Below are 26,652 nucleotides of genomic sequence, written 5' to 3'. Positions count from 1 at the left end.
CCCGCCCCGCCGGCAGCGCCGCCTCCCGCGGCTCCCCACGCCGCGCCCCCGGGACTCGGGGATCCGCCGCCGCCCGGCCGCGCTGACGGGCGCTCGCAGGTGCCGGTCACGGAGGGGCGGCCCCTCTGCCCGCCCGTCTCCGCGGCGAGGAGCGAGGAGCGGCGGCAGCAGCCGGCAGAGCCGTGAGTGGGGGAGTGGGGAGGGTGGCTGCCGGTGCGGAGCTCCGAACAGGGGTGGCCTCCACTGCGGGCGGCGGCGGCCCCGCAGCGAGCCGGGAGGGAGAGAGGGAGGGGAAGCGTTTCGGAGGCATTTATCGATGAATCCTCGTGTTGGGGTGTAGTTCTGCCTGATGGCTGGGGGTGTTTCTGCATCGCCGTAATTCAGAGCTTACGTTCGTCCCCCGATAATGGGTTTACATTGTCTCTGCTGCGGGTTTCGCCGGTCCCTATTTCCCGTCCTGTGTCGTAGGCGCAGCCCCGCACCGCGTCTGCGTTTTGTGCGGGGTAAACCCGCGCATCCCCCCGGCCCTCCATCCGTCAATCCGTCCATCCCTCCATCCCTTCATCCCTCCATCCCTCCATCCGTCCATCCCTCCATCCGTCCATCCGTCCATCCGTCCGTCCGTGTGCACCTGAGCGGCGGTCGGGAGCGGCTCCCGCTGCCCGCAGACAAAGAGTCCCGGCCGGGAGGTGCGGGGCGGTGCGGGGTTCGGCCGCCGGTGGAGAGCAGTGGGCGGCAGATTGAGGAGAGGGGCTCTTTGCGTCCTCGATGGAAACGTAAAAAAAGAGTGAAGTAGAGGAAGCAATTAATTTAGGACTTGCGTCACCATAGACTGTTGTTATGCTTTAAAAATAGGAAGAGGGCTTATTATGAAATGCTTAATGAAAGGAACGCGATCCGGATCTTTTCCTTTGAGAAGCATCTGGATGCAGGAGGCGGATTGAGTGCCCAGGAGTGAAATTGCTTATACACTGAGCAGTATTCTCAGTTATGTATAGATCATAAATATGTAACGTGGTTCAGGGAAAACTGATGCTTTAAGGTACGAGGATCTAAAAGTGAGCGAGAGCGGCAGCAGAAATGCTGAAATCCGCATGTGGTAGCTCAGATGTTTGGAGGAATGACAGAGCTACCAAAAAAGGCATCGTGATGCTCAGCACAATGCAGGAACAGCATTTTCTCCTTCCCTACAGAAAAGGAAAGCGTGATACTGGCAGCAAGAAGTGACAGATGTGGCATCTCAGCAGCTGGCTGAACATAAAAGCGTCTATCAGCAGGTGATTGCTGTTGCCAGGATTTATTTTTAAAGTGTTTTGTTCTGAAAGGGTCCAGCCTTTGGGAACGTCAGCATTAAGCTTCACTTTAGCTCTTTGCCGTGTTAAAAATAGTTTTTCAGCAGAAGCATTCAGAAAAGTAACAAAAAATCCCTATGTTCAAGGCATTCCTTGCTTTGAACATTTGTTTTTTATTACAGCGTTCAGGGGAGAGGAACTGAGCAGGTTCTCTGGTCGGTAGAATAACACTGAAAGGAGTCGTTTTTTTCCTGGCCTCAGCATAAGCCAGCAGTATCTGCAAAGGAAACAATGGGGCCCATCTCCTCCTTAGATGAAAGATAGTCCCAACTCTTGTTGTCTCAGCAGCACCTTGTACATTTGTAGGAGTGAAAATCAGGCTGCTGAAACTACTTGTCCCTGTAGTCCTGCCTTCTTCAGTGATGTGTGGAGCCAGCCAGCATCGCCAGGTGGTGGCCTGGTGCCTTTGGAAATGAAGGAGATGGTATCTCCTGACAGGCAGCCTGGAGCCACACGTTCCCTGGGGCAGCGTGGCTCTGCACCGCGCCGTTTGACTGCTGTCACACTGACTTCAAAGAGGTGTTTCAAACTGTTCCAAGCCACTGATAGAAGCTTTGCTGTAACCAGAGAAAGCCATGTTTCGTGGCAAAACTTGTCTTGTTCTCAGCTTTTCGTAATTACGTATGCTGCTTCGGTTTATAATCTTCTAAGCCAGGTGACTCCTTCTAGAAGAAATTCTGGTCCTCTGCCCAAGTCTTGAGAAATAGTTTAAGGTAGGGGAGGGAATTGTGCTGGTATTTAGAAAGAAATTTCCTTCTGCATGTAGAACTTGCCTTCAGGTTTTCTCTTCTTCTCCTGGTGCGGTATCCTTGGGGCTCAGAGGTGCTCATGTTCCTCACCCTCACAGAGACAGTTGCCGTAGATCCAATCCAAGTCACGTAGAGCTCCTTTTGGCTTTTGCATGCAAATATATGCATTTTTGCAAATGTACACAAATGTAAGTTTGGAAAAACAAGCAAAAAGCATCACTTCTCTACTTTTTTTCCTTTTCTTATCTCAATCACAGCAGAGTCAATAGCTTTTGTCAAGATTGAAGCCATCTCAGAAGAGCTGTCTGGCTGTCCCTCCCAGCAGTACAAGGGAACTGACTGGGAGGGCTATGCATAACACAGCCCCACCAGTACAGCGCTTACAGGGGGTTATTTGACTGCAGGTCTACCTTGATGGTTTTAGTGTGTGACAGAAAGGTACCTTTCCCAAATGTGGATAAGAAGAGCACGGTACACAAGTGTGAGATGGTGAACTGCTTTTAAAGGACTTCTCACTGCAAAGCAGCTTAGTTAATAGCCAGTGAAAGCATGCAGGTGGTACTGATGGATATCGCTGGGTAGATTATCAAGAGTGGATGTGAAGCACCACCAAGCAGGGAAGGCTTTTTTGTGAAGCTGGATGGCAGAAGTAGGTGCTACAAGTGAGAAGGGCCCAGGTAATGCTCATGCTGAACAAAAGGTCTATTTCCAGTGCTGTGCTAAATAGGAGAGTTCTGGATGACACTCCTGAATATAATTCTTACATAGAGTATTTTACAGTGTTCAGCATTCCTTTAGCCGAGATATTGATCCAGCATGGTGACAGCAGTGGGAAGAATGTAGTAGGAGTGGCTGGAACCAACTTCTTCATAGTTTAAGGGTTAAATCAAGATGCAGAGCTTCATAAATCACTCTGCCAAGATGAAGTGAGATGATTACAAGTAGACAGTGTTGGCCAAGGTGACAAGGTATATTTACACCATCACTTGGGTTTCATTGATGTTTATGGAATAGTCAGGTGTGGGAAGAAATGTTTGTTCTGTGATTCAGCCACTAGTTAAGTGCACAGGAGCAAAGTTAATCAATGATTTTTATAATCGACTGTTTTTTCTTCTGAGAGCTCACTGAACTGTTGAGTGTGTTTTATTCTTTTTTTTTGTGGGGGTGGTTTTTGTTTTTGAAGTGGGAGATAAGCCATGTACAGGCCATGCCCACATTGGAGTAATGCAGTTTAATACCCAAAGATCTGAAAATGCGAAAATCATAAATACTTAGAAAAAAAACTTGTCTTCATGACCATAACAATTTTTTATGTCAAACTATTTTACTGAAGGTTTGGTTAGCAAATTTAATTTGAAATATTGTTATATTTGGAATTACGCCAGTTGCACAATACTTTTAAAACGTGATGACTCGTATCTCATTGGTGCCAAGGTGCCACATTATGGGTTTCAGTCTTCACCTTGTGTGGTTCAACAGCTTATAACTTAAGAATGTAAATGTTGTGTTAATGTTGTTCATTTTATAGTAGAAGAAAACTCATTCGGTTGGATGTGCTGCTTTGATTTCCATCATAAAGGTCAACCTGGAACAAGTTAGATAAGAAATTAAATGGGGTGATGCAGTGAGTTACTGTGTTGGGGTTCATTCATAATGATCCAAGCGAACTTCTCTGTAGTTATGTACAAACAGCAGCTGGACTTCTGTAGAGATACAAGTGCTGACAACAAGCTGTGGTCACTGAAACTAGATATGACTTGCCTAGTCACGTCTCTGCAAAGCTGTCTAGATGTAGTTCCAAGGTAATTTTTATTTATTTTTTATTATTTGTTAGGTAAGTTTCTAAAAATAAAGCTTTCTTGTCTTTGCAGGGCAAGTCTAAAATGTAGTGCTTGGTGTATTTTTAATTTATTATTATATATTCTGCCCCTTTGAAATACCAGATGTTTCAAGTCTGGTTCTCACTGTTCCACTGTAGAAATTTTTGTGTATCTGAGTATTTGTATTGTGCCTTAAACAAAGGAAACAGGTGCTGTGTCTTCATTCCAAATGTTTGGGTTTTTGTTTTTTTTCCTTCTCTAAAATATTGGAACCTTTCATAAAATGAGCAAACTGAAGTGAAACAAACCCGGAAAGCCTATGTGAAAAGCTTGTTAGTGATGGCAAAAGCGAGTACACCTAAATGAAAAAATGGCTGAGGAATATGGTGATAGATACGTAAGGACATTATTGTAAGGTGTTACTTTTCAAGCCCTCTTGCCTCAGATAATAATGTGGGGTGGATGAGGTGAGAGGTAGCAAAAGAAAGGATGTATCTGAAATGATGAACTAAGGCTGAAGGTCCTGTTCTGTCGTAGCCCTTTTGGTTGTGCTGGACAGTGTTCTAATGTAGATGGTGAAAGAATCAACTAATGATTGCACAAGTAACGTAATCTTGGTGTTTCCTAACTTTGCCTTCTTTGACTCTGTTCCTCCAATTCTAGTAAAGCACCTCTTTGAGTTTTAAGAGCATAGTTCTCTCGAGCTGTATAACTGGGTCAGTTCCAGTATAGCAGACATTTAGTAGACCTCTTTTTTTTTAATGCTTGAGTGGTACACTAATACCAAGTGAGTACAAGAAGACAATGCTGAAGTTGCTGTTTTGTCTTTTTTTTCTATCCCACATTTACATTCTTGTCTGTTTAATTTTTGCCATGTTTATTTTCATGAAGTGCTTAACAACACTAATGGATTCTTTTCATTAAGAAAGCTTTTACATTTTAGAAAAAAACCCAATACTTTAAGTTAGAACCTTAAAAAACCCTTGTGACAGAAGAACATTTTTTAATGTTTCTTTTGATTCTAATACTTTCTGAATCTAACTTTTTAACTCGTGTTCTTGAATCCGTTGTGATTAAAAAGTGATTCCATTCATTCTTTCTTGTATGTTTATCTCCAGCTCTAGTTAAGACCTAAGTTGTGTGTGTATAGATGTGTATGCATCTTTTTTGTGAAGATTTTAAGTATATTCTAGAAACCACAAACTTTGCCTTTTTATCTCAGTTAATCTGATTTGGTGTGTACTTTGATTTAGCTTTAATTCTGTATACTCATCAGATTTGGATAAATTAGACCTGAAACTCAGCCAAAGGTTATCCCAAGTTGTAGTGGGTCTGGGGGCGAATCTTTTGTTCTGCTTTTTCTCTTTCCTCTGTTTGAGATGTACAAATACTCTGTCTTCCATGTTATGGACCAGTGTTATGGAAAACCACCTTGTTCAGATATTCTGACACTGTTTTTAATTAGGAAATCTGTTGGGAAATGACCATCAGTGTTAATTTTTCAGTCCTTATTTTTGGATTTGATTAAGCTGTCTTCTGGGGACTAAAGCATAATCTCAATTTGTTTAAAAATTACCCTGAGAAATCTGTTAAGTCCATCTTCTTAAGGCTCAGATATCAAATTATAGCTTAATCAATTTTGATTTTCATGCTCTGTGACATTTTAAAGCATCAATAAGACTCATTTTTTTGAGACTACTATTGCTGTAAATGTAAAAAATAAAGCAAATGCATCACTGATGCCAAAAGCTGCATTGTCACAGTGAGAGTGGTGGAAAAAGGAAATGCACATCCTGCCTTTTGTAGTTTATTGTGAAGGCCAGCCATACTGTTTCTTACCAGCACGGTGATCCTTGCAAAGGCCCTTCTCTGCAGCTTTTGCATGACTTGTGTGTGTTCCTTGGAAGGATGGTATGTGGCTATGTAGATTTGTTGTCTCCCTTCTTTTGAGAATGCGTGGCTCCTACGAAGAATGTTAGGGATTACCCCTACCCAGGAAAGATGTAAACAGTAGGAGAGAGCTACATGGTGAGTGAAATGGGGAAAAGAAAGAATAGTGCTATTGATGGCCCTGTGTGTCAGATGCAGCTCACATGTTCCTTCTCAGATGCAAGAGATTGTTGCTCTTCATTAAGTTTAAGCCGGTCCTTTGCCTGCTCATTTCTCTCAGGCACATGACCTTGAAAAAACAGCCACAGTTCATAAGAAGGTAAGATGCAGTGTGGCTGGGGGCATTGCTTGCATTTTCTGTGAGCAGCATTTTTCTGCTTGGTTATTTAAAAAACAGATGGCAATATGGAGAGTGAAGCAGTGTGTCCACACAGAGGTTATGTGGACATATGGAATTGTATTTCGCTGCAGTCCAAGCAAACGTTTTAGGGTAAAAGATGGAAAGGGAAGGAGAGGTGATGCTTACAACAGTTATAAAATGAATGGTATTCTGTGCCCCAAAAGATACCACAACTGATCAGTTGTCTCTTGTAAGCTGTTGTTTTCTGTGTGCACCGATTATAATGTACAAGACACCTAGCTTGTCATTAGGACTCCCATTGCCACAAAAGTGCAGATTTATAGTAATACATTGCTCAGATCTTACTTCTTGCCTACAATTATGAGGATTCCAACAGTCACTCTGAAAAAACCTGAACTCAATAGGTCGGTTTGCTAATGTTACCACACCTACTCTTTGTTTCTTCTCAATGATAAGTGAAATAATTAGTGGTACAGAGAAGACAACACAGAAAATTGATTGTTAGGGGCAAGATAGATGACAGAGTAAGGGAGTAATTGCTATGGTAGCTCCTCTCTTCCTGTACTTCCTTTGCCACTTGCACAGTATGATTTTAGTTGAGGAGGGAGGCTGTTTTTCCTTTTGTTTTTCTCTACAGCTGTTTTTGTCTACACATACCCTCAGGCAGGGTGAAAACCTAGCTCAGTATCCAGAATCTTTTAGATAAGATCCACTAAAGTCAGCAGCAAAGAAAACAAAGGCATCTGTTTTATGGCAGAGTGGCCTGTACAGCAGTTCTCTTAAAAATAGTCATTTCTGGTCCTGAAGAAGAAGAGTTACAACAGCAAGAGCCCGAGTAGGTTAGGAATCCGTAGGAGTTCCTAAAGGAATTTATGAGATAGATAAGAAGAAATGTTACTTCTCCAAATGAAAGTGATAATCAAGTAGCAAATGCTCCATGCAGCTTTCATATTTTTGTCTGATAACTTCAATTTGCAACGTAGTTTTTTTTACTCTGAGATTACAACAATGCCTCTGCTTTGGCAGAAGAATATGCATTGTATGTGAGGTATTTTGTGGTGTTGAATAACAGCTCGATTATTGGGATCTACTCTGATGACAGAGGAGAAAGAAACAGGAGTGGCAACTAATGATGAGAGAGAAGTCGGAAGTTTTTTGACACTGCCATTGGTGAGAAGCGAGCCCATTAAAGTGTAAATCTTCCAAGTGTATTCATGTAGCCTCTGAAAATACAAAGATTTTATCTTCATAAGGCTGGAAAAATTGTAAGAAAACAAGTTTCAGTGCCCAAATAGACATGGAATAAACTCATATTGCTCAATTCTAGTTGATTTTCCTGTATCAGACTTGCTTGTATGTCTTTCTCCTTTGCATATCTGTGCATGACAGTTAATCCCTTCCCCACTTTCATTATACTTTGTCTCCCAATTTTGCTTTCGTAGTTCTTCTGCACAGATTCTGTCCTTTCCAGCTTTGGGCTGATGGCTCTTTCCTGTTGCCATCAGTAGTTACCGGGCTTCCTGAATTTCTAGCAGCTCTGTGGTGCAGTCAGCACGCTGAAGGGAAGGGGTGCCACCCAGAGGGACCTGGAAAAGCTTTAGAGATGAGCCCATGTGAAACTCATGAATTTCAATCAGGCTTGAAAATAAGTGGTGTTTCTAGTGTGTTGTCAAAATTCAAGTCTTAACTCAGTTTCTCTTGAGTAAAAGTAAATGAAGCCATGTCTTATCTTTTGTTGTTCTTTTCTCCAGAACTGGGTATCTAATATTGGACGTTGAATGAATTCACTCAGTCATGGATTTGAATATATATATTTTTTAAGTTGTACTTCTAAAATGTTACCTATTCCTTGTTCATGTTGAATAGGTGAAGTTGTTGTGAAATGGGCGCCTTTCTCCTTGCATTAGAGGAGAAACAGCTTTTAAAGCTTGTAGAACTCAAACTGTTCGTGACAATTTGACAGCAAATAATTTATTCAATTTTCTGTGCAGGATTTGAAGCAGTGTCAAACATAGCTGGATTTTTTTGTTTGTTTTGTTTGGTCGTTTTTTACTATTTAGTGCTGAAAGACCAGAACTTTCCAAGCACAGCAGTTTTGATGAGTACTCTATTTTGATAACTTTTAGGAAATTTACCCTTTCAGTCTTCTTAATTATCTTTATGGCCAAGAAAACATAATTTGTGGACAAAAGGGCTCTAAAGAAAATTAGTATGGCTTTTTCTAGATACAACTACTTTCCAAAATATTTAATCCTTAAGAGAAAGGTCACATATTTTGTCAAGGGAAAATACTATTCATACCTTGAATGTTAAAGGCCCGAACAGGCAGTAGGGAACGTGTCTATCATAAGCTGTAGGCCTTTCTTGAATCGCTACCAAGTTCTGTGTCTGTGGGACTCCTGAATTGTTTGAATTAGACCATGAGCAGTTTGTTTGTGGGGGAAAATTGTTAAAGTTAATAAATAAATAAAAAGAGAACCCACTACAAGCTCTGGTAAAATGTTCTTATTGTTCAGAGAAAATGTATTTTCTTTTTTCCTTTGCTTTCTCTAGCTGCATGCTAGCAAACATATGTAATAACATAATTCAGTGGCTGGGAGCTGGATGTACTCTCTTATTATATTTTTATTCCATATGAGTTAGTTATAGCCCATGATCGACTCATCATTTTGTTTTCAAAGTAGCTGAGCAAATTCAATTTTCCATGGGTCTGTTTCTGCAAATTATCTAGCGTCATGGCTCTTCTCTTTAGTGACATCCTCCTGGAATTTTGGCCACCAGGAACAGACATAATAATGGCCAAAAACAGAATTTTCCTTTCCCTTGTCATTGCTCTGTAATGCAGTGGGGGATTGCAATAAACCTTCTGACCTCAGCACAAGAAGATTTGCTTCAGCTGCTTGTCTGTCCTGGCCTGCAGAATTCTTGCTACTGCTTCTGAGCACATATCTTCCATCATAAAAGTGTGACCTGTGTGATTTAGTCAAAATTTTATCTCGAATGTATGAATTTGGCTACTCTTAAAGCTTGAACAGCTTTCTGATGTTCATGTGCCATGATGATGTATCAGCAAATCGTATTTTTCCTTTCGTTTCCTCTCCTTTTGATCCTCAGCTTTCCATTGCAGGTTATTTTGGAGTATCCATTTCAATTGGAGAATTAAATTAAAAGCAAAGGTTTTAAAAGCATCCATTGGGAAGGCAGCTTGAAAGTTCTTCTGCTGAGTAGAATGCCTACACATGTCATATCTCATAGTAGAAAGGTATGCCACAACGTCTATATGGAACATCCTCAGTGTGACTGTGAGTGTCATCACTCTTTACTATGTACAGATAGGTAAAAATTTCAGTGAAGTGAGGCACATTAAGCTGGTGTATATGAAATTGTATTTGACCTGCTCTGAGATCCCACTGGTTAGAAGAGGAAATGCCTTTGTTGGATGTTGTACAAACTGTCCCATTGAAGTTGTATAATTTTTGGTACCTTGTAATCTATTTAGTGAAACAAAAGCCCTCATTCTAATTTGATTTAAAGTAGCTACAGCCTCTAACAATTGCACTCATTTAGTTACTGCTAACAGAGAGAGAACATGGAAATTAAGGTTGTCAAAAAGTAAACCTGGTTGTACTCTTAAGCTGTCTGAAGAGTTATCAGTGGGTGTTATATAGTAGTATGTCTCAGAAAGTTTAATTGAGTTTCATGGTTGCTTCTTGCACTTAGTAGAGGTATGTGTTAGCAGAAAGAACAGAAATGGGAGTTCACTGCACTTCTGAGGGTGAGAAGTTGTTTCTTTCTAAATGCGGTGTGTGAACTGAGATGTTTATTATGTTGGTAAACTTCTGTGTTCTTCTGAGGATAAAGCCTGAACAAGGAGCCAACGGCAACCTTTCAGTGGAGAGTCCAAGAAGAATATTTTTGGTGTCTGAAAAAACACACAGGAAATCTTTCAGTATCTCCTACATGAGAAAAGTAAACAGCAAGAGGTGTGAAGGGAATTTCTTTATTTATTAGGTGTGGTCAAGTTCTAAAACAACTCTTAATTCATATTGTTGGAATATAACTCACCAGAAGCTTAACCACCAGAATTCAAGGTAGATTAAAGATTTCTCTGGATTTCCAGCTATTCTCAATTTTAGAAACAAAAATATTGTGGTTTCATTTTAAGAAGTAATGCCCTTTCAACCTGTGTTGACATGCTGGCTGATACTGCCTTCCCTGTTGCAGACAGTGTGGAACACCTGGGAAGGTGAGAGCTTTCCTAATCATGGCTGTGGAGATTAAACTGGGAGCTTGGATACTAATGAAAGTTAACTGTTCTACAGTAAGCTGGCAATAAGTTGAATCTAGAGCTTTGTTTTACTGGTGTAAATATTTCTTTATTTTTTTCCATGGTTGTTTGAGTGTCTTCACTTTGCATCCTAAATTGCCTCTACCTTCTCACTTTCATTCTTTTAAGTGAATAGATTATGGTGTTTTCTGGAATGGCAAAAGCTTAAAAGCAATGCCTGTGGCAGGATTTCTGTTTCAGGACATACATAAATTTGGTTTACTGTAGATAACCTGTATTTTGCATGTTTTGTGTTTTGAGATAATTTGAATAAAACAAAATCGCATTTCCCTAAAGCTTCACTGAGTTCTGAACAAGGAAAATTCTGTTGCTATTAATTCACTCAAAGGCCATGTATTCAGTTAGATGGGTTCTGAATAACTGCAAAGCTATATTTTGACTCAAGTTGCAAAAGAGTACTCCCTCATAGTATGGAGAAATTACTCATCTTTAGCTTCAAAAGTGAATGTTTACAGAGATTTTGGCAAAAAAGAAAAAAAAAGTTTGTATAGAGTAGAAAATACTGTACAATGGTGGTAGGGGAGGCAGTAGGAAACAGGCATATAAAAGTTAAATAGTAATTTTAATAGCTGAAGACTCTATGTTCCCTGTGTTTCTACAGAGGCTATTTCTGTCATAAGAAACAGCACAGACTTTTATAAAAGAAGAGAGAGCCACGCTGTGCCTTAAATTAAGACAATCTTGTTGCATTATTATAGTATTAAATGGAGGATATTATGCCTGGGTATGATTTCTATTTACTCTCAGGCCCAAGAAATTGAGATTAATTTCTGCTCTACTTGCCTATACTGAGGACATCAGGAATACCAGGGCACACCCTGTTGTGGCTTAGGTTCTCACTGTCTTTACATTGCTTTTATTTTCTGAGGTTTGGTGTTTGTTTTTCCTCCCCAGTGTTTGAGCAGAGGTTGTTGTTAGTACTGTGGGTGTCTGTCCTGGGCTCCACCACATGTCACGTTTCCTTAAATGTCAGTTGGATAGTAAACCATACTGGATGACATACCACTCCTCCCATGACTTGACTTTTGACTCCCTGGAGCTTGCGAGAGCCATTAGAAACGTCTTTTAAATAACTGTCAGTAAAAGCAGAAGTTCATCTCACCTACCTATTAAAGGATTAAGCAAATAAATGTGCCCTTTCCATGGTAAGGTAGGTCTCAGAATAACATTCTTTTATTTGTCTGCCTACACCCCACTGTCTTCCGTCCCAGGTATGTGAATTGGTACAGGAGCTACTCAGAGCGTGTGGTAACAGCTCAGGCTTGGGTCAAGGGAGAGGTGCATCCATGCCCACGGGGATTGCTGCACCTCATTTCTGTGCTGTTACAGCTGTGTAAATAAAATGTACGATGACCAAGCAGAGTTATAACAGTCTTGCAGCAAGTGTTGCAATGCCATGCAAAGGCCTTCGTATGTGCATGGTTGGTTTCAGAATTAGTTTCTCTCAACCATGAAGTAATTAGTGCACCTAGATGAAGCATAGGATTAGTGTAGTTAGCTGGTGTACATTTAGGCAGACCTAAGTGTAACTTCTACCTTGTGTGATGGTTTCTCCTACTGGTCAGCACAGTACTCTGTGTCGTGTGAGGGCAAAATGCTGTTTGTGAGAGTCAAGCTGAGGCTCTAATGAAAGTCAGGTTGTTGTTTCATTCAGGTGGAATTTAGCTATCAGAAATCCCATGTAAGTCTTTTCAGTATGCTGGTTGTGGGGTGCTCCTGTTGCTCACAGTAAATTGTATGGACAACGGTATGGGCACTGGGTGATATAATTAATAGTCAGCTTCAGCCTTTCTCTTCTCTTTGATATCCCTTGTAGGAGGCTACATGAGGAACACGGAGGCTGCTGCTGAAGAGCATAGTTAGCAGTTAGTTGGCACTTGTAAAGCAGAGCGAGCCTCTCCCCTTAGGGTAGGAGGGAGGGAGAAGTGTGAACTCATCCCCTGCTTGGCCCCTGAGGACTGCAGATGTCATCATCTGCGTTACCTGAAGTCTAGCCCAGTTTCTGTGAAGCATCTGATTAATTTTTGGTTTTTCATTAATGTGGGTGTTGAACAAATTAAATGTGACCAACATCCCAAGAAGGATCTGAAATTTGTTTTCAGCTGAAGAGCTCTTTATACAAATGAACGCCAATTTGCATAATTAAGCGCACACTTTACTCCTGCTGAACGCAATTGAACCTTGAGACAGAGATTGCTTCTTGCAATGCGTCTCTTAGACGGTGAGAGCTACTTAGGCCCAGTTTGTGTGCTCTTTTCCAATCTTTCTGGTGAAGGGTTAGTTTTAGAGCAGGTTACTGTGATCTTCTTCAAAAGGTCTGTGTGTCATGTAATTCCTTACAGACAAACGGCTGGGTGTTCCTCTCCCTTTGCATCCCAAGGCTTTACGGTCTTTTAAGGTGTGTGAGATTTTATTTAGATAGGAGAACTCATCATGAAAAGTCGTAACTTGCTATTTTCACCAAGGGGGAGTTGTTGTTTTGGTTGACTATGGTATTACACCACTGCATTTGTCATTGTCAGTTTATGCTAGGCTTTAAATAGGATACTCTGCAATGAGTTTGTTTGCTGGTAGCCTGCAATGCTTTCAGGCTAGCTAACATTAACAAGCAGCAGCATTACTGTGGCTGGTGTTCTTTTGATCATGCACAACCCTGGTCAGGAAATGGGTGAGGAGCGTGAGTCATGATTACATTACCCTAATGTGACTGCCTACTAGAAGTTTTCTTTTGCCGCCAATACTCTTTCCCCTGACATTACTTCTAAAAACAAAACGTGCATTTTGGAGCACTTTGAAATATTGACCTTTAAACACAGGGATTTATGTTCTTTTACAGTCTCAAGGCAAAATCTTGAGCTGGAGCCCCTGCAGAGAGCAGGGAGAACAAAAAAGTGTGCAAAATGCCTTCTCAAAAAGCTGCTAAAGAGCAGGAGTTGCAGTACATTAGGTCTGCTTGGGTTCATTGGACTCAGCATCTTTTTTCTGACCCTTTTATTATTCTGTCATACTGCCTACACATGCAAGCTCAAGGTCTGATCTCTGTGTACTGGTGCTGTCATCTCATATGCTGTTTGGCTCAAGCTCTGTCACACATACATGCTTTTCTTTGGAAATATGGCTGCGGTAATGCGAGGAAAGTAGCAGTTTACTGGCTGAACTGTAAAACCCTGAGTGTCAAGAGGGTGGCTTACCTGGGACAGCAGTATTTCAGTCAGCTTAATTAGATGCGTGGAGTTTACAATTTGAAAGAAGTATCAGCTGCTAATCAGTCCAACTAGTTTTAGCACTGAACTGGCACAGTGCCACTCTGAATATTCTGCCAGTATAACTCTGCAGTGCTTCCAAACATGGAAAGTACAAGTGCTGAGTATATTCAGTTCTTTCAAATTAGACTTGCTTAACTCAGCCTGGTTTTAAGAGCAGTGTGTGAAATACAACTATTGGAACAGAAAGTGTATGTAGTCCAATACTATCTGATATATTCCAGGAAAAAAAAGTCTGATTGATATAGTCTGAGCAACTCAAGTTGACAGAACTGAGCACTGTCAAAAAGATGTGAAGAGGAAATGGGGAACGCTGAACTGCTGTCCAGCGTGATGCAGCCCTATCAGCTGGGGCAAGTCACAGGTGTTGCTGACATGCTGCAGAGCAGAGACAGAATATGATGTGTATTTCAGTTGTCACTTACTGTTATCTACCTTCAAATAGTGGTTTTTTGTTTTTTTTTTTTTGTTAGAAGTAGAGCTTAATTTGTAGTAAAATGATTTCCACATTTTTCTTTATGTTTCATATAAAGGCAGTAAAGCAAAATCACTTTACTTGTGTAAACGATCTACTTTGCATTGCATATGGATGACCAGTTTTTAAAGTCTTATTAGCTCTGTGATTTCATCCCCATTCCTTAAGGAGGGCGTGATTTGGACTAAATAAGAAATTCACTGAAAGTTTTTGTAATTAATTCACTGAATAATTTCCTTCCTTCCTTCCTTCTACCCCATCCCCATGCTCTTTGATCTCATCTTGATGGACATTCTGCTCCTTGGAGAAGGCAGAACTGCAACAGAGCAGAGGATGCATCCTTTGCAATTTAATACATCAAGTATGTCCTGAGCAAATTTCCTCTGTAGTTCTGTACCTCTGTTTCATAATTAACCTTTGTGTATAGAGGGTTCTCTGGCCCTCAAGTTTGGTTTAAATGAATTTATCAGCTGTTTTAAGATGGTAAATACTTCAAATGAAACACTTGAGGAATTGAATAAAAGCAGAACTGGTGACTATAATATGCCTTTGTCACTTGTGTGTTTCAAGGAGATGATAAAGAATATTTGCCATAGAGATGAAGAGTGTTTGAGAACTGGAAGGGAGGCAGGTATAGGGCTGGAGCTGGGTTGAATGGGATCATATAAGATGATTTTATTTTTAGGTTGCCTTTTGTCAGGAGCTGGCAGTTAAGGAAATCTATTTAAAATCTATTTTAAAAAAACAATAGTAATAATGAAACTGTTAAAAATGTCTTGGAAAAAAGGCCTTTGTTTTTAGGTTACACCAGCTTTGGGAATCCTAAGACAGACACTAGTGGAAGTAGCAGGTCATTTTTGCATCAGAGGTGAGTTAAAAAAAAATAAATCCATGGACATTTTATCTTGCAGAAGGGTTGGTTAAGAATTGCTCATCCCTTCTGTCAGAACCTGTTGCTCTCTGAGCTGCTCAAATGACTTGCTGCAGCTGCAAGTAGCAGCCCCACTCCTAGCCAGGTGATCTTAAACCCCTTTCCTAGTTAGTTTTCACCCAGTTCAATGAGCTGAACTGGCTTATAAGGGGTCAAGTGTGTGCACACGGATGGTGGGAGGAGAATGTCTTTGACAGCAAGTTATATTGGGCTTGAACTCTCTCTGGAAGTGTTACCAGCAGTCACACTGCAGCTGTTTATAAGCCTTTACTGTAAACTGAGTCAGTGGGGAGAACTGCTGCTGTGCCCAGTTTGCAGCGTGGCTTGTAGGTCTGCCTGCATGCTGAGAGTACAAGGAACTGCAGAGCGGATCTGGGAATAAACAGAGAGGAAACAAGGGCGGAAACTTAAACCAGCTTTGAGAGCTGAGCTTGGCTGGAGAACTGCACCCTCTGTGTTAAAGGAGAAAGTTATGTAGGTAAGATGCTCAGAATTACAAAGGGGCACTCCTGCCCCTTCTCATTCTTCTGTATGGCAATAACAGCACTCAGGTGAACATGTCTTGTGCATCAGGGACTTTCTCTGTCTGAAGACTAAACCGTCCTTCTCTCTTTGCTGATGAAATTCCAGCCAGAGTGGTTATCCAATCTTTTAGGTGGCATGTGGGCTTGGGTTCTGGAGGTGTGGGTTTTTTGTATTCCTTTTCACCAATTTTTTTTTTGGTGCAAAGGGAACTCGTGGTCAAGATGTTTAAGCCTCTTCATCTTGTGGCCTGTGAGTTTATGATCCCTGTCTGTTTGTTCATCTGATGCTCTGGCTTTGTAGGAGGAAAGGTGATCATGCTTCAGTGTACAGCCTGGCTGATATAACATAGTCCCACTTTCAAAGACTGCATGAGTTAAGATGCTAGAACTTAGTACTTTGTACAGACATGTACCTATGTCTAAATTGGCGTGGTCGCCCAATTTTTGAAAGCCAGTACTGTAATTGAACTATTATCTTATTAAATCCATGTGTATGAATGTACCAGCTAGCAAAGCTAAGAAGAATATAATAGAGACCTGCTTCAGTCTGTGGAACAGACCAGTAGAATCCAGTGAGCTCATTACATGTCTGTCTCTACGGAAGAAAAGACAAGAGGTTTCTATTATTCCAGAAGAGATGCAAAGTTTTTAAACCTAGAAGGCTGTGGCCAAAGCCTGCTGGGTACTTTTCTAGTGTGTACTTTAAAAAACATTTTAATGAGTCATCAAAAGCACAACAGCCAAATTTTTTAAAACATTAGTTCTCTGTAGTGTCAACAAAGAACATATTAAACACATTGAGAATGGTAGAATAAATGTCAGGAGGACACTGGCATCAGAGAGGAATGTATTTCATTTGAAATCATCCAAGAGCCTTATACAACACTGGGGTTTATGGTGTTTTCTTCTTTTCTTTCTGCAAATAAAATTATATAGCTCACAAAGCCTTGTTTTTTTTTCCTAAAGAACAGAATCTTACTGGACAAATTGTATAGAATAAGTGCTACCATTGGCTGAGCTGGCCAGATTTGTTGATTAGATGAATATGTGCTTATCTCATCCTGAAAAAAATGGATGGGGTAACTCACACTGGAGCTACAAGTGACTGTGGTAACAAATAGCTAACTTTGCTAATAGAATTTGTTCTGCTTAGAGAACTGTTTTTTGTTATATCAGCAGAAGAAATCTTAAAGGGTTTGTGTTGCAGTACTACTATCAAAGAGCTTGTAAATACTGGAAAATTCCCGTTGTAAGATGGTAAAGATAGACACAGAAATTTGATCTTGTTTATAAGTGAGGAGGAATGATGGAAAAGAAGAAGTGATTTTATTTCTTTGTGTATGCTGCTGGGGAGTGTATGCTGTATGAGAACGTTGTCACTAATTCTGATCTGCTCTGAAAAGGCTGTTGGAAAATTGGAGAGGGTTCAAAGGAGAGAAAGCAATATTTGAAGGCCTAAAATTACTCCCCCAACATCACCACATGAGGAATTCCCCCTGTTCACTTCGATCAAAAAAGACTACTGAGAAATGGCTTGGTTAATATTCAAGTACCTTAACAGGGGTGAAGGTTGCTGGTTGATAAAAGGCCTTTGTAATCTCACACAGTGATATAGAACAACAAAATAACCAGCGACTGAGGCCAGTTACTCAAATTAGAGAACAGCCCCAAATTAGGTGACTTCAGCAGCCCCTTCTCACTGTGCTGGTACAGCTGTTTGTTTTCACAGTTAATTTTATCCTCTAATTATTTATAATTAGGTTGGATTTATTTCAGTATAATGCACCCGTACTTTAATGGTTTATAGTTGGAGGAGTTTCCTTGTTAATATGATTTACTCTAGCTTGATCCATTTGACAAGATATTATACAGGGAAAGGTTGTCAAAATTTAAGGCAGTCAACAACTGAAAATAATTTCAGGAATTTGGGTTCTTTCCATTCATAGACATGTGTGGGGCTGGGGGGTGCTGGACAAATGGAAGATACCTGGAGGAAAAGACACTGTATTGAGTCTGCCTCTGTCTGTGCAATGTATTTTATATATTATGGAGTATATTCACGTTTCCTTACTCGCTCCTTTTAGTTACCTCCAAGCACAAAATTGTTTCAAAATTCAAACGATTTCAAGTAGTAGTAACTTGGAGTTTTTAACCTCTGTTAATCTGGAAAGACATAGCAGGAGGAATTCTAGGGCTATTGTCATCTCTGTTGTGACATGATGTTTTTATGAATGATTGAAATGTATGCTTATTATATCTGCAGATGGTGATAAACCCACATAGTGAAGAGGCTCAGATTAAAATTTAAAATTATCCTCACAATTTAAAGTGTCTGCAATTAATAGAATGCAATGCAGTGAGTTGGAAGGCTTTTCTGCGGAGGCCGTAGTCATGAAGAAGATGTAGAATAACTGGCTAGGCAACTGTTCTTCACTGAAGAGGATAGGTCTTTAGTAGACCACATACTAAACATAACCCAGCTACGTTATGATACTAAAAGAAAAATGCAGATACACTGTTAAGAGAGAAAATGAGATCTCAGTTTGAAGATTGTCTACTTTGGGGCATATTTAAAGAAAGATGAATGAGAGGGAGGAGGACCAGGAAAAGAGATTGTTGGGAAGTGATCTAAGTTCCAGAAAGCATGTTTTGTGTTGAGAGATTGGGATGTTTGTGTTGTTTACTACATGTAGAAGAAGGATGAATTTCAGAATATGTGTTAAGAAAACAAACAAACACAAAAACTGTGTTTAGGGTACCTTTTCCCTGAAGACTAGCCTATGCAGAGTTAATTACTGTGGGCAGTCTGCACATGCAAGGACTCGTAAGTGGAAAGAAAACGAACATCAGGGATTAGCAGGCTGCTTGGACCTCTGAAGGAAAATGGAGACATGAATGAATGAAGTGTACTGTAGGGTCCCTCTTGACTTGTGTTTCTGTAAGTTTGGGAAGAACTTGGATTTTTCTGCTTATTGTTCTTGTTGTTTGTTGTTTAGTTTTTAGTGGGTTTTGTGTGTGTGTTTTCCCTTCATTTTCTAAAAGGCATATGTAAAAATAGGATAAAATAGGAAACTAGGGTGAATACAGTTGGAGATTAGTTGCCCTGAAGTGTGATTAGCCTGATTGCTTTTATAGAGTAATTAAATCTGTAGCTTTAATCAGAAGGGTGCAAGTTCTTTGAAGAAGGGAGCAACAAAAGGGTAAGGGATGTTAATCCAATCAGGGTGGTTGATTTTAATACAGATGAATTCAGAGGCCCAGCCTCTTAGAAACCAAGTAAACTTAGATCAACAATCTGTAGAGGAAGTGTTACTACCTGTTTTAGTTATGCTTACTCAGAAATTAGTGGCTGTATAAGCAAAGGTTCACTAATGAATTGATCTAGAAGTAGATGGAGTTGTGGCCTCATTTGCAGAGGCTGCCAGTTGATAGACACCTACATCCACAGGAATGTGAGAGGTAAGCTCTGTTGTGCACCATCTGCTGATTTTCTTATATCTTAGTTATTTGTTCTGCTAGTAAGTTTTACCCACATTCAGGAACTGTAGCTGTATGACTTCAAGCCTCTATTATGAAAACACTGTTTGTACTGATGTAGTTTCAGGCATATTGGAAGTATCAACATGGACGAGGCAGGTCTCAACAGTTTGTGCTGGTGAGAACTACTGGTAGCTAAGTTCCAGAATGAACCTCTTAAAGCCTCAGAGGGCTATGCATGCAGAGATTTCATTAGATAGAGAAGTTTCACCAGCTTACTGCATAGCTTATCTCTGTCTTTTGCTGTATTATTGTCTTTTCACTTGGTTATGTAAATAATGTACATATTGTCTTTTTTTTTTTCCTGGTGACTTGCTCTATGTGATAATTCCTGCTTTTTTTTTGTTTGTTTGTTTATGACGCTTTGGAAATGGGTTTCCCAGAAAACCCTGCTTCTTGTCCTGCTCTGTGGAAACAGGATTTTATTTCTATCGTTTATTCACCTAGGACCCTGCCTAAGGACCTAGGCAGGGTCCCTTTTGGGATTTGTGCACAAATAAATTTTCGCATGAGGACCCTAATTTGTAAGCTTAGATGTCAAGATACTTGCTGATAGCCTGTGGAATAGACTGAGGCACCCATTGAAAAATTCAGGCTGCCGGGAAGGTAGTTGCTGAGTGGACCAGAACATTCACAAGGCAATTTGAAAAGTGCCTCTGAAAATATTGGCCTTAGTTACCAAGCAAAACACTTACACGAGAGTGTGAAGTGACAGGAATGAAAATGAGCTGGAGTTACAGCCAAACTAAAACTCTAATTTTCACTGGGCTGAAATTTCCATGTTAGCTCATGCTCAGATCTTGTTCAAAGAAGGAGATCCAGACATCTCCTAAACTGGTAGAAAAATTCTCTCAGATTTTTCTCCTAAGTGAAGCCTTCTACTGTAGGCTGTCAGTCTAAGACCGTAGATTTTTGGTTATGCATTTGGTTTTCTGATAACTTCTCATTCTGCTTTTCAGTTTGGTTGAGTGGTCATTTAGTTACTGAAATGAAATTTATCAAAAAAGGCTCTTCTAAAACAGCCAGCACAACTTCACTGGTGTCCAGGTGGAGGCCAGTGACAATCGGTGTCCTGGGACTGGCAGTCTTCAACATCTTTATCGACGACATAGATGATGGGATTGAATGCTCCCTCAGAAAGTTTGTTGATGACACCAAGCTGAGTGGTGTAGTTGATACAGCAGAAGGAAGGGATGCCATCTGGAGGCACCTTGATAAACTCAAAAAGTGGGCCCATGTTAACCTAATGAGGTTCAACGAAGCAAGGTACAAGGTTTTTCACTTGGGTGGAGGTAATCCCAGATGTGTGTATAGGCTGGGAGATGAACTCCTTGAGAGAAGCCTTGCTGAGAAGGACTTAAGGGTGCTTGTCGATGAAGAGCTCAGCATGAGCCAGTAGTGTGTTCTTGCAGCCTGGAGGCCAGCTGTGTCCTGGGTTGTGTTAGAAGGGGGGTGGCCAGCAGTGTAAAAGAGGAAATTGTCTCCCTCTGCTCTGCCTTCTTGAGACCCTATCTGGAGTCCTGCGTCTAAGTCAGGGTCCCACAGTACATGAGGGATGTTGAGCCTGTGGAGAGGGTCCAGAGGAGGGCCATGAAGATGATCAGAAGGCTGGAGCACCTCTCCCATGAATGGGCGGTGAGGTGCTGGAATAGGTTGTCCAGAGAGATTGTGGATGCCCCATCCCTGGAGGTGTTCAAGGCCAGGTTGAACAGGGCCCTGGGCAACTTGATCTTGTTCTTGATCTAGCAGCTGGCAATTCTGCCTGGAGCAGGGAGGTTGGAACTTGATGATCCTTGAGATCCATTCCAACCCAAGCCATTCTTTGATTCTCTGAAAACAGCTAGATCAGAAAAGGGTCTGATTTTAAGACAAAGTGAATTTTGCAGTGTAGCCTGATATTGAGACTATTGTGTGTTGTTTCCTTTAAGCAGTATATACTGGTAATTTCATGAAATTTTGCTGGATGTGGGGAGTAAGTAAAGCTTCTTGTGGAAATTTTGTCAATTGTTCTTTTAGTTCTGCAAGAGTTGGGGTGGGAGTTTGCTCTTTTTGTACCTTTCTTCAATTACCAAAGTCACATTTTTATTCTTTTCTTACCAAAGACTACTTAAAAATAAATAAATAAATGAAATCCACTTTATATACTGATAGAGGTTTTTCCTTATTTAATTACAAAGTAAATAGGATTAAAAACAGTATTTTAAGATAAATGACTATTTCCAGATTGATTATGTATTTCATATGGTCAGAGAGGCTTAAAGTCAGTTCTTTGAGCAGTGGGTGACAAGGAGGGTAAATAGGCAGAAAGGCAGTTGCTCTGATGTCTGGGTTATACTGTATGTTGAAAGACAGACCCTCTGTTTAATACAGAGCCCTGATCTTTTGTCTACAAATTATAATCTCAGGATTTTCAATGGAATGGCTCATGAAATTTGCAGCAAAGTTAGCTTCTTTTTTTTCCAGCAGAGCTAATGATGCTTTCAGTAAGTGTATAATTTTGAATGCTGTCTTCGTATGCAAAATCTTTTTTGCACTGACCATATGGAAGGCAGGGCCTTCCCAAGTGCAGAGGCTGCTGTGTAGGGAGGGATTATAATTCCTGGCACTGAAGTCTCTTGCAGCATCCTCTGAGGTACTGTGGTTTTACACTGCCCCTTACTGGACTTTCTTGTAGTGCAAGAACTAACAGCTATTTGGACATCCTTAAATTTGCTCTGTTTCAGATTTTTGTGTGTTTGCATTTTTTTCCCTCTGACCTATGATTTGAATAAAATATAGAATTGGTCTTTCACTTTGAAACTAGCAACCACTAGGCTTCGCTTTCAACCACATACAATCTCTGTAGAGTTGAGGATGTTGTGTTCCTAAATTGGCTGCAAGGGTAGAGTAATAACCAGGGTAAGGTGAGGCATGAAACAGTGTGGTGATTTTATTTTATTAATTTATGTCATTTTTTAAATCTGAAATGGAGTGATTTGAGTAATCTGTTTTGTGCTGTGATGTGTGGCACAAGCAGAGATCTTATTTAGGACTTTATAGACTGCAAGATGCAAAATGGAGTTAGGTAGATGGAGTTTTGTTATGTAATGGGAATCTCCTAGTATTCTGTAGATCGTAATGAATTCGCTTTTTGTTTGTTTGTTTAGAGGGAAGCTGTGCAGGATTGCAAGCAATTGTATTTTGAGCTTAAAAGTATCAGATGTTCTCAGCATTTGTAGAACATTGGGCTTATTTTGTATGACAGTGTTTTCTGTTTATATCTGTTGTACCTCTGTGCAGAGTGATTTTCAGCAATGTCTGAAGTGCAGTAGATATTTTGTGGAAATCAAAAAGCAAAATGCTAACCTGGCAAGATTCCCAGCTCTCCTTGTGATGCACAGTTAAGCACCCCACTGGAGGAACTAATTACTCAGGTTAGAGGATTTGTGAAAATGCTTAAATACTTCTTGGCCATCTGGCTTTATTGCCAATACAAAGCTTTAGAACTGATGATTCTTGCTGGGCTTAATTTGATGAAGGAATATCTCTGCTGGGGTGTGCGTGAAATGAAGTAAGAATATGGATGGCTTCTCTTCATGAATTGCACAGAGAGACATGTTTCTATGGAAAAAAACTGCAAGCTACTTCACAGAATTAGGATGGAAATGAACAGTGTAAGAGATTTAAGGCTGAGAATTTTAGTGAGGAATAGCCTGTAATGCTCTTCTCCCTGGACTGAATTGGGAAGTGTACAAAGATGCCCGGGATAAAAATGCTTTTATTCTGAGATTCTCACAGTATCCTTTCATGGTTCCTGAGCAAAGAACCACACCATTAAAACATCAGTAACGAGTATTTTTTCCAATAACTGGTGGACCCAATAGCTTGTTAACCCTTCTGGACAGCTTCATCTGACTTTTCAGAGACAAGATTCTAGTAGGAAAACTTTATTTTAAAATGATTTAGTTGTACAGAGCAGTTCTGAGTTACCATAGCCTTGTGGCCTACATAACTCATGAGCTACCATCTAAAACTAATTGCTGTGTAGAATTCCTGTAGTCTAAAGACTGCGGTCACAAGAATCAATCCCTTCTAAAACATGTTTAGATATTTGTAACTGAGGACGTGGACCAATACTTTCACCAGATGCCTATAAAGTATCCTTTGAAATAAGTGTATTTATCAGAAAAGCTTTTTGTGATGGTTTGTTCCAATAGTAAACGAGGATATCAAAAGTTCTCAAATCCAAGGTGATCTACTCCCATTTAAAAAAATAAAATTGTTTGAGTGACTTTGTTAGTCTTCCTGGGTCTACCAAAAGCTTGATATTGTTGAATGTTATAAATCAGTTTCTGCATTTGCACTTGAAGGCCAACATTCTGAATGCCAGAATGAGAAGAAGGATTCAGATAGTGATGTTTTCCAAATGAACTGTGCTCAGCAACCGTGTCTAAGAAACTCTGACTTCAAAACAAGTTATAAAGTCAGAGAAAGGTTAGCTAGCTGTTGTTAATCTGAAACCCTTTTATCCTGCCTAATGAAGGGAAGAAACATCATAATGTTAATCTGCAGACTGGAACTGTCAGTACCACTGCTAATTTTTGTGTTTGTGTGTGAAAACAGGACTGAATGAACCATGAAAAATTAACGATAACCTGATTTTGTATCCCATGCAGGTCTTCTCAAGCTCTCGAAGTAGGACATTTGGTTGCTAACTGGCCTGAAGCTCCGTCTTGCAGAGTCCTCCTGCAGAAGACATTCGCATACCCTGAAGTTCCCTGCCTCAGAAGAAGGGGTCTTGATGTACAAGATTGGTACAAGATGATGATGTAACACAGGCCATACTGAAGGTCTCCTGAGAAGAACTGGCTTTGTAAGAGACTACTTGTTTTTCTTCATTTTTTTTCTTTTTTCTTTTCTTTTTTTTTTTAAACAACTCTCCCGCTAGAATCTAGAAGCAAGATGCCAGCCAAGACACCCATCTACTTGAAAGCTGCTAACAATAAGAAGGGGAAGAAATTCAAACTAAGGGATATCTTGTCTCCTGATATGATCAGTCCGCCACTTGGAGATTTTCGCCACACCATACATATTGGAAAAGAGGGACAACATGATGTTTTTGGGGACATCTCCTTTTTGCAGGGAAACTATGAATTATTGCCTGGAAATGAAGGAGAAACTAGAGTTAGCCAATCTGGTGGCCACAGTGAATTCTTAAGGGCAAACAGCACTTCTGAATCCATGTTTACAGAAACTCCATCACCAGTGCTCAAAAATGCTATTTCCCTTCCTGCCATTGGGGGTTCTCAAGCCCTTATGTTGCCCTTATTGTCACCAGTGACGTTTAATTCAAGGCAAGAATCCATCAGGTCATCAAGAAACCCACGGGTTAGCTGTGAGCCAGTAATTGAAGAAAAGCTGCAGGAGAAAAGTAAACAGATGGAGAATGGAGAAACATACAAGGATGACGTGTGGGAGCAAAATGGTTCTTCATCACATTTTATTAATGGTAGAGACAGTAACTCATCCAGCTTTTCTGAACGATGCACTGATTGGCAAACAGTTGATTTGATTGAAGATAGCCGACTTTCGTGTGAACTAACCAAGACAAAGTCAGAAGAATCCCTTTCAGATCTTGCAGGCTCTCTTCTCTCATTACAGCTTGACTTGGGACCTTCACTTTTGGATGAGGTCCTCAATGTAATGGACAAGAATAAATCTTAGAGCTGGTACTCCTTGCTTTCTTATAAGTGATTCACTTAAACAAAAATAAACAGAAATGCAGTTGAAGAGAAGAGACACTTAAAAATCAGCTGTATGTGCAGCTGTTTGACGGGTTTTCTAAAAATATTCATAAAGTACTATTTTTTTACCTATTGTTTTTCATAATTTTTATGACACTAAATTCTCATAACAGGAAGGTAAATTTTAATAACAGTTTTCAGCAAATATAAAATGTTTTTAAGTACCAGTATAATGATCAGGAACTTAAGAAACAGAATTTGAGGATGATACTGATCATGGCATTTGGTTAGTTCACTTCAACAGGCTTCTGAATATATGAGACTCTGAAAGTGTCAGAAAGGAGATTGGTGTTAGTTATTCACTGTTATAAATTATTGCAACATCACTTTACATGTAGGCCTCTTTCAAGAACCTTGTGCTTGGGGTCTTGGTTGTGTTTTTCTTCATTTCCTGTAGTACCATTTCTGTTATACCTTCTCAGTAACTATTTCTGCAGTCTTATACTGCTCTGTATCCAGATGTAAACAGTTGAAGGCTTTTTCAGCTTCAGAGTGTCAACTGTTCTGAGTATGCACGAATCTTCACAGTTTGAGGCTTTGGGCCTGATGTTGTATATGAAATGATGTGTTGTAAACAGGTGACACATGCAAAATAGGATGGTTAAATTATTTTAGAAGTTGAAATATATTTTTGTGTGTATCTTGGCTTTTTAATGTGGAGCCTACACATACAGTATCTCATAAAAAATTGCTTGACATTATTGGTGCTCTTCTGAAAATTGTATATTTGTGTGTTTGAAAACAAATATGTATTGATACTCCTTGCTTTTTTTTTTTTTTCCTTCATTTATTGCCACACATGCTTAAACTTGCAACTGAAAACTTTGATTTTTCAAGAAGGCACTGGTTATTCACAACGCTTGTGATGTGTGCTGCAACAGGCAATGTTCTGGGAAACATGGATCCTTTAATACAGTATCTACATGGATTGCATAGATATCTTGTGCAATACAATAAAACAAATTAAATTACTGTGTCTTTGTGATTCAGTACATAGCCTCACAAAAATAAAAAACTTTGTGTTCTGCCGTATTAAAACAGACTGCGGTAGAGTTGTGAAAATACAGGAGTGAGGGGCAGATCAGTTCAACTGTCTCCATTAATTTGACATCTCCAACCTAATCTATTTCCTTGGGTAGTAAGGACAAACTCCAAGCATGTAGGACCTTTGGGATAACTGATTTTGTTAAGTGGTAGGAGATCAAAGAGTATTAGTTTCATCACAGTGTGAAGTTAATGATGAAGTTCCTGCAGCTTTCAATGAAGGCTAAAATCCTGATACAATTTGTAAACCAATCCTGGTCTTATAACTACTTTGCATCTGTATCTTCCTGCATCTGTATCATTCCAATCGGTGCTTCTGCTGCTGTAGTAATTTTGTGTTTTGAAGAGCAGAAGAATCTGCTTAGCCATTTGTTTTTAATGGGATCTGCAGTTTTAGAACTTAATGAGACTTTAGGCCAAAACTTTTATTAGAAAAATCTGTCAGCATAGAGGAAATTTGGGTGAAGTAGAGAATTTGACATTTTCTGTGTAGACCAGCTTCAGCTGTCATGAGGAGGACACGAAGTATTTACTGAATGAAAAGTCAGTATCATACAGAACTCCCCATGTAAGTA

General features: G+C 40.1%; 1 protein-coding gene across 3 annotated transcripts; it reads left to right on the top strand.

Moving 5' to 3' along the window:
• Positions 1-50: 50 nt before the first annotated feature.
• Positions 51-26,005, top strand: CDC42EP3 (CDC42 effector protein 3). 3 transcript variants are annotated; one of them, XM_085541229.1, is made up of 3 exons: positions 51-182; positions 1,194-1,277; positions 23,906-26,005. In XM_085541229.1, exon 3 carries the CDS (start codon positions 24,192-24,194, stop codon positions 24,951-24,953), a length of 762 nt encoding a protein of 253 aa, XP_085397355.1. In that variant the 5' UTR covers positions 51-182; positions 1,194-1,277; positions 23,906-24,191; the 3' UTR covers positions 24,954-26,005. The 3 variants fall into 3 exon arrangements, with proteins under 3 accessions (XP_085397355.1, XP_015713263.1, XP_015713265.1); XM_015857777.3 differs by lacking the exon at positions 1,194-1,277; XM_015857779.3 differs by lacking the exons at positions 51-182; positions 1,194-1,277 and adding an exon at positions 15,434-15,667.
• The last annotated feature ends 647 nt before the right edge of the window (positions 26,006-26,652 follow it).

Source organism: Coturnix japonica, chromosome 3 (assembly GCF_054131305.1).
Source record: "Coturnix japonica strain WE chromosome 3, WE-NBRP24, whole genome shotgun sequence".
Lineage (NCBI taxonomy): Eukaryota > Metazoa > Chordata > Aves > Galliformes > Phasianidae > Coturnix > Coturnix japonica.
This window is presented reverse-complemented; position numbering and strand designations above follow the sequence as displayed.